Source organism: Schistocerca americana, chromosome 4 (genome assembly GCF_021461395.2).
Source record: "Schistocerca americana isolate TAMUIC-IGC-003095 chromosome 4, iqSchAmer2.1, whole genome shotgun sequence".
Lineage (NCBI taxonomy): Eukaryota > Metazoa > Arthropoda > Insecta > Orthoptera > Acrididae > Schistocerca > Schistocerca americana.
This window is the reverse complement of record NC_060122.1, coordinates 252109082-252123059: the sequence shown is the minus strand read 5'-3', so window position 1 is coordinate 252123059 and position 13978 is coordinate 252109082. Positions and strand designations below refer to the sequence as shown.

Sequence of the window (13978 nt, the reverse complement as noted above, 5' to 3'; positions counted from 1 at the left end):
AGGCAATTGGGCTATCAGCGCAGCCAGGACATTCTGCACGACGTCACCATCCGGTGGAAGGTAAAGACTGCAGACGGTAACAGCCTGTGGCGTCCACACCCGAACAGCGACAGCCTCTAAAGCTGTTTGTAGAGGGACAGACTCGCTGTGAAGAGAGTTAAGGACGTAGATGCAGACGCCACCAGACACCCTTTCATAAGCTGCCCGGTTCTTATAATAACCCCGATAGCCACAGAGGGCGGGGCTTCGCATAGCTGGAAACCAAGGTTCCTGAAGAGCAATGCAGAAGAAAGGGTGAAGGCTGATAAGTTGCCCGAGCTCAGCTAGATGGCGGAAGAAACCGCTGCAGTTCCACTGAAGGATGGCTGAGAGAGGCATGAAGGGACTGGGGAGGCCGTTTACGCCGTGTGTTCACTCGCTGCCACCGTTTCAGTACCCACGCGAGTGACATCCATGGCATCTGAGGGACCGGCGAGATCAAGGTCCTCAGTGGACGCCAGGAACTCGACCTCATCCTCAGATGCAGAGCTCGAAGGGTGCGGTGGGGTTGGTGCCACCGCAAGTTCTTTGGCCTTAGAGGTCTTTTGCTTGAACTTCTCTCGGTGAACCTTGGGTTTCACCAGCTGGGAAGGCTTCACCGATTCAGTCTCCGGGACGGAGGAGGATCGCAAAGCCCTACTACCAGCCACTGTCTGGCGTCATCCTTCCCGCTGGTGGAAGCCTGGGAACGGAGGGACCCAAGGGAACCCTTACGGGCGAGAGTAGCCGAAGAAGTTAGATGCTTCTCCGGCTGAGAAACGGGGACGGACGTCCCCGATGGTTGGGAGGGTGTTGCTCCTGAGGTAGGTGGTGCAGGAGCAACCGTGTGAGTAGAGCCCCCCACGGGCAAGGTGGCAGGAGGAGTTGTACTGCTCATCGAGCTGGCTGGAAGTCTCGAAACTGATGGGGCTAGCACAGTTGTTGTAGCAGTGGCGTAAGAAGATATTCTCATAGGATGTAGTCTGTCATTTTTCCTTTTGGCCTCAGTATAGGTCAGTCGGTCCAGGGCCTTATATTCCATGATTTTGCGCCCTTTCTGAAAGACTTTGCAGTCTGGCGAGCAAGGTGAATGATGCTCTCTGCAGTTGACACAGATGGGAGGCGGGGCACATGGAGTATTGGGATGTGATGGGCGTCCGCAATGTCGACATATGAGGCTGGAAGTGCAGCGGGAAGACATATGGCCGAACTTCCAGCACTTAAAGCACCGCATCGGGGGAGGGATATAGGGCTTGGCGTCACAACGGTAGACCATCACCTTGACCTTCTCCGGTAATGTATCACCCTCGAAGGCCAAGATGAAGGCACCGGTAGCAATCTGACTGTCCCTCGGACCCCAATGAACGCGCCGGACGAAATGAACACCTCTACGCTCTAAGTTGGCGCGCAGCTCGTCATCAGACTGCAAAAGTAGGTCCCTATGGAAAATAACACCCTGGACCATATTTAAACTCTTATGTCGTGTGATGGTAACGTTAACATCCCCCAACTTATCACAAGCAAGTAACCTGCGTGACTGGGTGGAGGATGCCGTTTGTATCAGTACTGACCCAGAGCGCAATTTGGACAAGCCCTCCACCTCCCCAAACTTGTCCTCTAAATGCTTGACGAAGAACTGAGGCTTTGTGGATAGAAAAGACTCCCCATCAGCTCTCGGGCAAACTAAGAATCGGGGCGAATAACTGTTACCGCCATCCTGAGACTTACGCTCCTCCCACAGCGTGGCCAGGGAGGGGAACGTTTTCGAATCGTACTTCTGAGCATTAAATTGAGCCCGAAAACGCTTAGAGACTGCTGGCGACTGGCTGCCAGTGAGAGATGATGTACCACGCTTCATTGCGGGTCATCCGCCCTGATTCCACCTACTCCGACCAAGGGCCCTCCCCACAGGCGCCACCCAGCCTCAGCAATAGCCACCTGGCAGGATGGCCAATGCTGGGAGTCCTGATGCCCCAGGGAGATGGGCACCTACTCCTTGGCATACGTGGGGAGTTAACGGCGCTGGCATCAGTAGAGCGATCCCTGTGTTGTCAGGGGGCTACAACCAACAGGGTACATGGCGGCCCCACCACAACGGACTGGCTACCGCGCTGGATGTTAGGTAACATGTGGTCCATGGTCGCCGTCAGTGCAGAAAGTGGCACTGCACAGTGCAAGGTGGAAAGTGCACGCAGGAATGTACCCATGCCCAAGAGATGGAGAGCAGGCAGGACTACAATACAACGACAAATAAGCTGGCGAAAGATCCGATCGCAAGATGGACACAATGCACCAAGTAAGGCGCCCTTCCCCAATCGGCTCGCTCTTCGGAAGAATTTTGAGATATGGAGGTCAAACTCAACAGGGGACCATCACATAAGGCCGAAACTTTTGAGACTCCTTTTAGTCGCCTCTTACGACAGGCAGGAATACCGCGGGCCTATTCTAACGCCCGAACCCGCAGGGGGGCCCGGCCGATACATTGTAAATAGTCTTTATAGGTTTGCCGCCGAATGACATTATGTAAATTCCACAATATTGCCTCGGAGCAATTGTCCGGCATCTTCAGATGGTGCAACCTTGCTGGTGGCCACCAGCAAGGTGTCGGACAGTTGCTTCAAAGAAAGATTGTGGAATTTGCACAACGTCACCCGGTGGCAAATCCGTTGAGACTATTTATAATAAAGAGTTGTTGTATCTTCACCAGAACCCGCCTCCGCTGCCGTCTACATACCCTACCTCCGTCACAGAACCGAGCCCACCACCCAGACAGCCTACCTTTCTCGCTTTTGCTGTACTTATGAAGTGTAAATGTATTTATCTTCTTCTTCTTGTTTTCTTGTGACTGCAGTAAATGAAACTGGAATTCTACTGTCAGGTGCAAATGGGTGAGCGGATAGGCGGGAAGACTGCATTGAGTGCTTCTATGACAGGAAGAATGTACCTGATGGCGTGATAAAAGAGAAAACAGGAGTCAATAGGGGTGTAATAGCGGATATAGTATTAGAATCAAAATCTAAAAGAGCTCTGGCAGAGTTGAAATAAAATAAGACAGAAGGAACAGATAACATTCCCTCGAAATTTCTAAAATAATTGGTTGAATTGAGAACAAAACGATTATTCAAGCTGGTGTATACAGTATATGAGTCAGGCGAAAAACCATCTGCTAACAGAAAAGTGTCATCCACACAATTTCGAAAACTGAAAGAGCTGACAAGTGCGAAATTTATGGCACAATCAGATAAACAGCTCATGTATCCATGTTCCTGATAAGAGTAATATACAGAGAAATGCAAAAGAAAACTGACGATATGTTCGAAGGCGATCAGTTTGGCTCTAGGAAATGTAACGACACCACAGATGCGGTTGACAATAGATTAAAGAAAAATCAAGACTCGTTCATAGGATTTGTCGACCTGGAAAAAGCATTCGACAATCATATGGTGCTCGGGTATGGATGTGTGTGACGTCCTTAGGTTAGTTAGGTTTAAGTAGTTCTACGTTCTAGGGGACTGATGACCTCAGAAGTTAAGTCCCATAGTGTTCAGAGCCAATCAGATGGTGCAAGATGTTCGAAATTCTGAGGAAAATAGAAGTAAGCTATAGGAGATAGTGGTAATATACAATATGTACAAGAGCCAAGAGGGATAGGTAAGAGTGGAAGACCAAGGACGAAGTGTCCAGATTAAAAACTTTGTAATGGAGGGATGTGGTCATTCGCCCCTACTTTTCAATCGATACCTGGAAGAAGAAATGACGGAAATGAAGAAATATTCAAGAGTGGACTTAAAATTCAAGGCGAAAGAACATCAATGATATGATTCGCTGACGATATTGCTATCCTCGGGAAAAATAAAAATAATTACGGAATCTGCAGAATGGGATATGCAGTCTAATGAGTATAGAATATGGATTGATAGTAAACTGAATAAATACGAAAGTAATGAGAAGTAACAGAAATGAGAACAGCGAGAAACTTACTAACAGGTTCGATGGTCATGAAGTAAATGGCGTTAAGGAATAATCCATGACGGAAGGAGGAAGGAGGAAATTGAAAGCAGACTACCGCTGGCGGAAAGGGCATTTCTAGCCAAGAGAAATCTACTAGTATAAAACATAGGCCTCAATTTGAGGAGGAAATTTCTAAGAATGTACGTTTGGACCACAGCACTGAATGGTAATGATACATGGACTGTGGGAAAACCGGAACAGAAGAGGATCGAAGGATTTGACATGTGTCGGTACAGACGAATGTTAAAAATTAGGTGGGGTATTACAGTAAGGAATGAGGAGGTTCTAGGCAGACTCCGAGAGGAAAGAAATATATGGAAAATACTGAAAAGAATTTCTGAAATGTTATGGGACTTAACTGCGAAGGTCATCAATCCCTAAGCTTACACACTACTTAACCTAAATTATCCTAAAGATAAACACACACACCCATGCCCGAGGGAGGACTCGAACCTCCGCCGGGACCAGCCGCACAGTCCACGACTGCAGCGCCTAAGACCGCTCGGCTAATCCCGCGCGGCACTGAGAAGAAGAAGGTAAAGGATGATAGGAGACATCAGGGTATAATTTCCATGGTACTAGAGGGAGCCGTCGAGGGTAGAAACTGTAGAGAAAGACGGATGGACTACATCCAGCGAATAACTGAGGAACTAAGTTGGAAGTGCTATTCTGAAATGATGAGACTGGCACAGGGGAAGAATTTGTGGCAGACTGCATAAAAGCAGTCAGAAGACTGATGACTCAAAAAAACACTGTATCTGCCAGAACAAAATAACTTTTGTTTCCTCTTATGATCGGTATAGACATTAAAACAATATGCTACATTAATTTTGACCGGTGTATGTATCTGGAAGCTTACTGTGTCTACAGACCGTTGATAAATGTCGTTCTTGTCTTTTCAGTATACGTCTTTCAAATCTACTTCGTGGTACTTCACTTTCAGTGTTAGTTACGTATTTCCTATTTGCTAGTCCTTCGTACACCTCTTCAGCATTGAACTAGACTTATTAATCTGTAAAACTAAGACGATAGATATCACATCCTTTGGAGATTATCTGTTCTTCATCACCGTTCATTGGTTTTTGTAGATGAGTAAAAATAAGTTAGACTGGCTTCATGTATTTTCCAACACTATTTTCTGGAAATTTTGGAGTAGGTTTCAAAATGGTTCAAATGGCTCTGAGCACTATGGGACTTAACGTCTATGGTCATCAGTCCCCTAGAACTTAGAACTACTTAAACCTAACTAACCTAAGGACATCACACAACACCCAGTCATCACGAGGCAGAGAAAATCCCTGACCCCGCCGGGAATCGAACCCGGGAACTCGGGCGTGGGAAGCGAGAGCGCTTCCGCACGACCACGAGCTGCTTGGAGTAGGTTTGCGAATTGTTCAACAGATATGAAGAATGAGTCACGTACATTGTCAGTTGCTGCTAATGTGTTGTGTTAAATCCCGTAATACTTCTGCTGAAAGCCTATCAGGTTCTCGGATGATATTTTTACGACACTTTTTAAATTGTTCAAATAATCTCAAAGAATTAAGCGACGAGGAGTGGAGATTTAACGCCACATGGGTACGGTCAGTTTATTAGAGACAGAGTAGAAACTTCGGTTGGAGAACAATGGGGTAGGTAATCGGGCGTATTCTTTTGTAACAAACTCATTTGATTGCTCAATATGACCGACTAACAGAAACCAACTATGTACTGCATGGATTATATATACGATCAGAGACAGAGATACTCATGCTTGAATCTCAATGGTCGTTCGGTATTTAAGTATTGGGCTATGAGTGTGGTACAAAGATGATTAGATGTAGGGGACTCGTCGGAATGCTTCTTTATATTCTTTATATGCTATCTTAAATGATATTTCAGTCACACAATTGTATCTTTCAGATGATGCCCGGATCGAAAGAATGTATATCAACTGCAAGTGCAGCATGGAACGCACCAAAATCGGCCTGGACGCTTACTTCTCTCTGAAACACCGAATGCCGGATCTGTCGATGAAGAGGGATCCATTGGGCCCTGACGTAGAGCAAACTAAGAACAATATGTGAGTAAACCTCTTTTCTCATTACAAGCATCTACAAAAGTGCGTACTGATTTCTCGGAACCTATGAACCCAAACTGCGTGAAAATGTAATCACATGTCAGTTCTGGTATAATATATTTGTCCAATGAATACCCGTTTATCATGTGCATTTCTTCTTGGTGTAGCAATTTTAATGACCAGTAGTGTAAGTAGTCCACTTCATTACCAGATGTTACATTTTATTACACTTTTAACAATTTTCTATACTGAGCATGGCTCTAACACTAACATGTGGTGACAGAAAGATGATGGTGATGCCTCGGCTGACCAAGGAGGGGTACCGGATCATAATCAACACGCAGCTCGACCCAGACCCCTCCAGCTATGTCTTCGCTACCCACGCGAAAATGGTTCTAATGGAGCTCGAGATAATGATGGGAGAAGACTACAGCCTTGGAGACGTCTACGTTATCGATCTGGCCAATGCGACAATGGGACACCTGCTCCGGACTGACATAAACTGCCTCAGAAACAGTGAACTGTTGTCCAGGGTAAGTAGACCCTTATTCCAATAAACATATAACCTACTACGACCTCGCTACAAACCAGCTGAAAAATTCGCAATTTAGTTTTTGTGTACTGAAAGTTACTTCTCTACATTATCTTGTTCTATGACGCAAAGAAAAAGTGTCTTCATTGTTTACACCTCCGTGTCATATCAATCACATAGAATAATATTGTGCAACACATCAGTTAATGAATTTCGGCGCATATAGTAAATTGTGACGTCTGTACAAACATTATGATTAATTTTTCTTCTGAAAGTAAAAATATTGCCTGTTTATTCGGCATTTTCATTTCTCTGCATTACACTTTCTTTCAGTAGATAATGACACATATATTTTCAGTGATTTACGCGAGTCTGCTACAGTTATTTTCAATTAAGTGGCATAAACACTCGAGGAATCTCTTCGCATGGTCACTAAATCACTTTCATATCTCTGTGAAGTCATGTTGTTTTCGACCAATGCGAATTGCTTGCGGTTTGCATGTCATGAGGTATTCCTTGTTTGACAACGTATTCTCTATTTTTGTTTATGTTCTGTTAAGGCTTGCGTTGGTGGTAAGTGGTGGAGTTGTTTGCAGAGAAGCATGTTTGTGTCCGGTGCAAGTCCTTTAATTTGCGGCCATTCTACAATGAATAACGAGTTGAGGGGAACCACTTGAATGTACCTGCTATAGTGAAGCTTAGTTAAAGTGGTGAGGTTATACTGGCATCGCTTCCTCATGATTACTCCGAAGAAAGATCGCAACACAAGGAGCTGTGCAACATGAACGAAAATTGGTAGTCGTGTTACTACATTTGAAACATGATTATACCTTTCGCTGACGCCTTTGTCCCGAATTTTGGGCGGAGGTGGCGTGGTTAAATCGGATTCAGCATATTAATTTGGAGGGGTGGCCGGATGCCACAGGGGAGTGTTATGGGACCATTGCTTTTCACAATATATATAAATAACCTAGTAGATAGTGTCGGAAGTTCCATGAGGCTTTTCGCAGATGATGCTGTAGTATACTGAGAAGTAGCAGCTTTAGAAAATTGCAGCGAAATGCAGGAAGATCTGCAGCGGATAGGCACTTGGTGCTGGGAGTGGCAACTGACATTTAAAATAGACAAATGTAATGTATTGCGAATACATAGAAAGAAGGATCCTTTATTGTGTGATTATATGATAGCAGAACAAATACTGGTAGCAGTTACTTCTGTAAAATATCTGGGAGTATGCGTACGGAACGATTTGAGGTGGAATGATCATATAAAATTAATTGTTTGTAAGTCGGGTGGCAGGTTGAGATTCATTGGGAGAGTCCTTTGAAAATGTAGTCCATCAAAAAAGTAGGTGGCTTACAAAACACTCGTTCGACCTATACTTGAGTATTGCTCATCGGTGTGGGATTCATACCAGGTTGGGTTGACGGAAGAGATGGGGAAGATCCAAAGAAGAGCGGCGCGTTTCGTCACAAGGTTATTTGGTAAGCGTGATAGCGTTACGAAGATGTTTAGCAAACTCAAGTGGCAGACTCTGCAAGAGAGGCGCTCTGCATCGTGGATTAGCCTGCTGTCCAGGTTTCGAGAGGGTGCGGTTCTGGATGAGATATCGAATATATTGCTTCCCCGTACTTATACCTCCCGAGGAGATCACGAATGTAAAATTAGAGAGATTCGAGGGCGCACGGAGGCCTTCTGCCAGTCGTTCTTCCCGCGAACCATACGTGACTGGAAGAGGAAAGGGAGATAATGACAGTGGCACGTAAAGTGCACTCCGCCACACACCGTTGGGTGGCTTGCGAAGTATAAATGTAGATGTAGATGCCCTTCCTGCCGCCACCCCGTACCCCCCGGGATGGAATCAGAGTACCCCATCTGTCTGCGTCTAGTGTAAATCATGTAAAAGTGCGGACATGTTTCAAAAGTCTGTGAGTCGTGTAACTGAGACACGACGTGGGTACCAGCCAGGTATTCACCTAGAGAGATGTGGAAAACCACCTAAAAACCACATACAGGCTGGCCGGCACACTGGCCCTCGTCACTAATCCGGCAGACGGATTCGTTCCGGGGCCGGCGCGCCTATCCGAGTCCAGGAAGTAGCGCATTAGCGCTCTCATCTAACCTGCTGAGTCTACATTTGAAACATGATGTCCATTCAAATTTAGCGCCTGTCACGTAAGAGTGTCACTAGGAACACCACTAGGATGCAAATCAGGTTTGTTTAAATACACACTGTAGCGCGTTGGCCACATTTCAGACTGGACGTGATGAGTTGATGTTAGTGAATAATGCCTTTAAAGCGGAAAAACGCCATTATCTACATCTCAATGAGTTTGAAAGAGGTCGTGTAATCCGGCTACGAGAAACTGGATATTCCTTCTGCGATACTGCAGAAAGACTTGGCACGAATATGGCAACTGTACATGATTGCTTGCAGCAGTGGTCACAGGAATGTACGGTCGCAATAAGACCGGGCTCCAGACGGCCACGTGGAACTGCCAAGAGAGGAAACCATCGTGTTCGGTGTATGGAAAATCGTACTGCATCTGCAGTAGCAATTTGAGCAGCAGTTGGCACCGTAGTGACGCAACGAACTGATACAAATCGTTCGCTTCAAGGACACCTCCGAGCCAGATCCCTTATGTTGTTCATATTACCGATCCCAAACCACAGCCATTAGCGACTTCGGAGATGTCATGTAACAGCTCACTGGACGACAGGTTGTAAGTAGGCTGTTTATGTTTTCTTAGTGGCAATGTTACGTAGCGCTCCGTATGAAAATCACTGGCTGCGCTGTGTGCAGTTTGTGGCTAGTTTGCATTGTTGTCTGCCATTGTAGTGTTGGGCAGCGGCAGCTGGATGTGAACAGCGCGTAGCGTTGCGCAGTTGGAGGTGAGCCGCCAGCAGTGGTGGATGTGGGGAGAGAGATGGCGGAGTTGTGAAATTTGTAAGACTGGATGTCATGAACTGCTATATATATATATTATGACTTTTGAACACTATTAAGGTAAATACATTGTTTGTTCTCTATCAAAATCTTTCATTTGCTAACCATGCCTATCAGTAGTTGGTGCCTTCCGTAGTTTGAATCTTTTATTTAGCTGGCAGAAGTGGCGCTCGCTGTATTGCAGTAGTTCGAGTAACGAAGATTTTTGTGAGGTAAGTGATTTGTGAAAGGTATAGGTTAATGTTAGTCAGGGCCATTCTTTTGTAGGGATTTTTGAAAGTCAGATTGCGTTGCGCTAAAAATATTGTGTTTCAGTTTAAGCTCTGTCCTGTATAATTTTTCTAAGGGGACGTTCCAAGGTTTGAGGTCTTGTTTTTTCTGAAGAAGGCTTGATATGTCTCGGTGCCAGTGATGGCCCTATGCTGTTTACAAAGACGCTAGTTGAGCGCTAGCAGCCAACCTGTGTGAGTGCTACGCGCACTGGACCTACACATGGAGTTATGGTCTGGGTTACGATTTAGTATGACAGCAAGAGCACTCGCATGGTTATCCCACGTGTCCTGACTGCAATCTGGTGATTCGATCTGTTGTGTCGCCATCCATGAACAGCATTCCAGGGGATGGTTTACAACTCGATAACGCTGTCTGTTGCGAGCTAACATCCCAAAGCTCGGGCCCACATGCGGTTCCTTTTTGTCGAAATGTCTTGGCACAAACTCGTCTAGGGGTAGAACCGCACGAATCGAATTACACGCGATAAATTAGACACTTGTGACCCTTTGGTTAAATTGTCTGGCTGATGCCAAGTTTGCGAAACTGTATGAACCATTCAAAGTTACTATGACATATAACAGCAATAATAATAATAATTTCCGGAGCTAAATTAACGACCTATAAATGATGTAGGCCACAGAGTTGCGATTTGGTTAGTATAATGTTTATTCAGAAAGCAAACTAATAGCAAAAGAGGTCATACTTATACTGTTACACTCAAGCTCATATCCATTTGACCCAGTTCGATCACTCACAATCTCATCGCGAAACACAAGTCCAATACTCCACCACGATATTTACACGAAAAGTAAGAGTTCAAACCAGGCGCACGGCTGCTCACCGCTGAGAGACTAAGTCCCGCGATACCACACGCTGCGAAATTTTCTAAGTCGTTTGGCTTTCTAGCTGCCTGAAGACAGACTGTCCGCTTTTGAGTCTCAGTCCGAACCGTCCTCTTTGGTGTCTAGACCAGAACTGTCCGCTTTCGCTTCTGCACCAGCACTGTCCCTCTGCCCGTCCCGGGCCGCGTTTCCCGCTCACAGAGTATCGTCACTCAACTGACTAGGGCAGTTACCTTTCCTGAAGTCGTTCATCTAGTTGGCTACAGCTTATGCTACATTATTTTACATTTTAACATATTTAAATGATCAAAGCTTAACCACTATCACGTTCTAAACAAAGTAACAACAATATCCATGACATAATGAACGTTAAATTTTTTTACGGAAAACCAATACAATTCCCTTCTTATCTTTGAATGTCACGGTCAATAGCCTTGCATCAATATGCTTTCTGATGAATAAATAAAGAACAAAAGTAACTATTACGCACTAAGCTTTACAACCAATATTATATTACCTAATGATTCAGTGAAGTGTCATGCTGTCATCGTTCAGTGTGTTTTGTGAGGAGGAAATGATGATCTGATGCTTAACTGAACATACTGATAATTTAAATTTACTATATCTTTTCAAAAAATAAAGTTACCGAGTTGATATTAACACCATTTGTCATTTTAATTATCCCCTTCTATGTGAAATGTCGATCGTTAAGATCGACCAAAGGGTTCATATTTTAGCATTCAGGTCTTTGTTACAAAATTTGTCAATTTCACTTTAACAGTAAATCCTAAACTATTATAGATTTGACCAATATTCAAGTTTTATTGGGATCACCACGAAAATTTATGAACGATGGTAGATTAAAATTACTGTGGCTGCATTCCCTGAATCACTGCAGAACTAAATAGTTTTCTTAAATGTTTCCCTTTGTAGCCGATCTTAGGTCTGCCATATTAATATTGCTACGTCTCCCTGGTCACAAACAGCTTCTACGGGGCTTCCCTATGACGTAGGTTCTAATCTGTCTCACTCGCCCACTACAGTGCCTAGGCCGCATTCAGCACAATAGACTCCTGTGAATTTCCCCAACTCGTGGCGAATCTGCGCTCTTCGTAGCACACGGTCCTAGACGACGTGGTTTATTTCATAATTCCTGAAGGCTGACTATATCAGCCATATATTTAAATGAGAGCGAAATGATCTTTGACTCACACTGTCGACATGTTGCCTTCATCTGTTCGATCATCAGATCTATCTCCTATAGAGCACGTACGAGACATCATCTGACCACAACTCTGACTCCATCGACCAACAGCATTAACAGTATCTGTATTGACTGACCAAGTGCGACGGACACTTAACTCCATCCCACAAACCGAAGTTCAGCACCTGTACAGCACAATGCATACATGTTTGCATGCTTGCTTTCAACATTCTGGAGCTTATATCGGTTATTAATGTACCAGCATTTCACATTTGCAATGTCTTATTCACGCTTACGTTCACCTGTGCTCTTGCAATGTCAGTCATATAAATATGTTACGTGGGCATATATTCCCAAAATTTTAATACCCTACCTTAATTATTTTTTGATGATGTGATCCTTTTTCGCAAGTGTCAGTTGAATGGAAACTGATTATAGCGTCGCACATTATCTGCTTCCCTCATCGTGCGGTAAATTCAATGTTGGTACCACGATAATGGAATGTAATCGAATTAAATCAGGTGATGCTGCGGGATTTAGATTAGGAAATGAGATGCTGAAAGTAGGAGATGAGATTTGCTATTTGGGGAGCAAAATAACTGACGATGGTCGAAGTAAAGGGGATATAAAATGTAGACTGGCGATGGCAAGGAAAGCGTTTCTGAAGAAGAGAAATTTGTTAACATCGAGTGTAGATTTAAGTGTCAGGAAGTCGTTTCTGAAAGTATTTGTATGGACTGTAGCCATGTATGGAAGTGAAACGTGGACGATAAATAGTTTAGACAAGAAGAGAGTAGAATCTTTCGAAATGTGGTGCTACAGAAGAATGTTGAAGATTAGATGGGTAGATCACATAACTAATGAGGAGGTATTGAACAGAATTGGGGAGAAGAGAAATTTGTGGCACAACTTGACTAGAAGAAGGGATCAGTTGGTAGGACATGTTCTGAGGCATCAAGGGATCACCAATTTAGTATTGGAGGGCAGAGTGGAGGGTAAAAATGTAAGAGGGAGACCAAGAGATGAATGCACTAAACAGATTCAGATGGATGTAGGTTGCAGTAGATACTGGGAGATGAAGAAGCTTGCACAAGATAGAGTAGCATGGAGAGCTGCATGAAACCAGTCTCTGGATCACAACAACAACACCCTCTCCTGAAGCGTAAAACGGTTTCCACTTTGCTCAAAACCGGGAGATGAGGTCATGATGGTCCAACTGCTTGTGTTGATTGTGAGCGCCTATGCGAGGCTGTAACAACATTTCTTCGTCTTTAGATATAAGATAATTCCATCTCAACCTACTGCTTTCGGATTTCTTTCGATGCATATCTCATCATTATCTGAAAAAAATAAACACTAGACTGCAGCACTCTACATGCAGTCATCTCGTGTTGTTTTGAGGGTTTGCTTCATAACCCACCTAATTTTATGTACTTCGATACGTATCACGTTACAGACACGAGCCATCAGTAGTAAGCCACTTTTCTCTGTATGGGTTTGGGTTTTAGGTCCAGCCGAGATAGGTCGACGAGTGGTGTTCCGCCGACTGCTGTTTGTTACACATCATTCGGATTGATTTCGCACATTTGTAAAATGGTATGTAAATGAGGTATTCGGGATTTATAACTTCTTTCAGATGGTTTACAGATTCTTTACAGTCAAATTCAATGACTGAAAAATTCAGGAAACAAACTTCCAGCACACCTGGATGCTACAAGAAGAAAGCTATTACATGTTCAGTTTGGTTCAGCACCTTTACGAATCAGTACTCTGCTTAGCGTTGAAGTACTATAATTATCTGCAGCTCCGCTCACGCATCAGTGGTTTTGTTACGAAGAATGTTGGTGTGGAAGTAACCTAGTAATGTATAAATACAGTATGTGGGTACAAAAAGGTCTAGATATGCATGTGTGCATGAAAGAAAGTTTGTAGGTTGCTATCTAGGTACAGAATGAATGTGTTCTTATTTTTTGCCATATGTCCAATCTTAGTTAAAAATCTGACTAACTATAAGAATGTTATTTGTTTTTGTTTCCTTATTACAAAATACTAAATTGACACAGTTCAGTCACAACGTTTTTAGTCTTGCTTT

The 13978-nt window shown here is 44.1% G+C and overlaps 1 protein-coding gene across 1 annotated transcript in view; it reads left to right on the top strand.

The window, feature by feature from the left end:
- LOC124614031 (retinol-binding protein pinta-like) overlaps positions 1 to 13978 on the top strand; it is a 181367-nt gene that overhangs the window by 96512 nt on the left and 70877 nt on the right. The window contains exons 3-4 of the mRNA XM_047142855.1: positions 5932 to 6091; positions 6372 to 6621. Of these exons, the coding sequence (XP_046998811.1) occupies positions 5932 to 6091; positions 6372 to 6621 (410 nt within the window). The remainder of the gene's footprint in view (positions 1 to 5931; positions 6092 to 6371; positions 6622 to 13978) is intronic.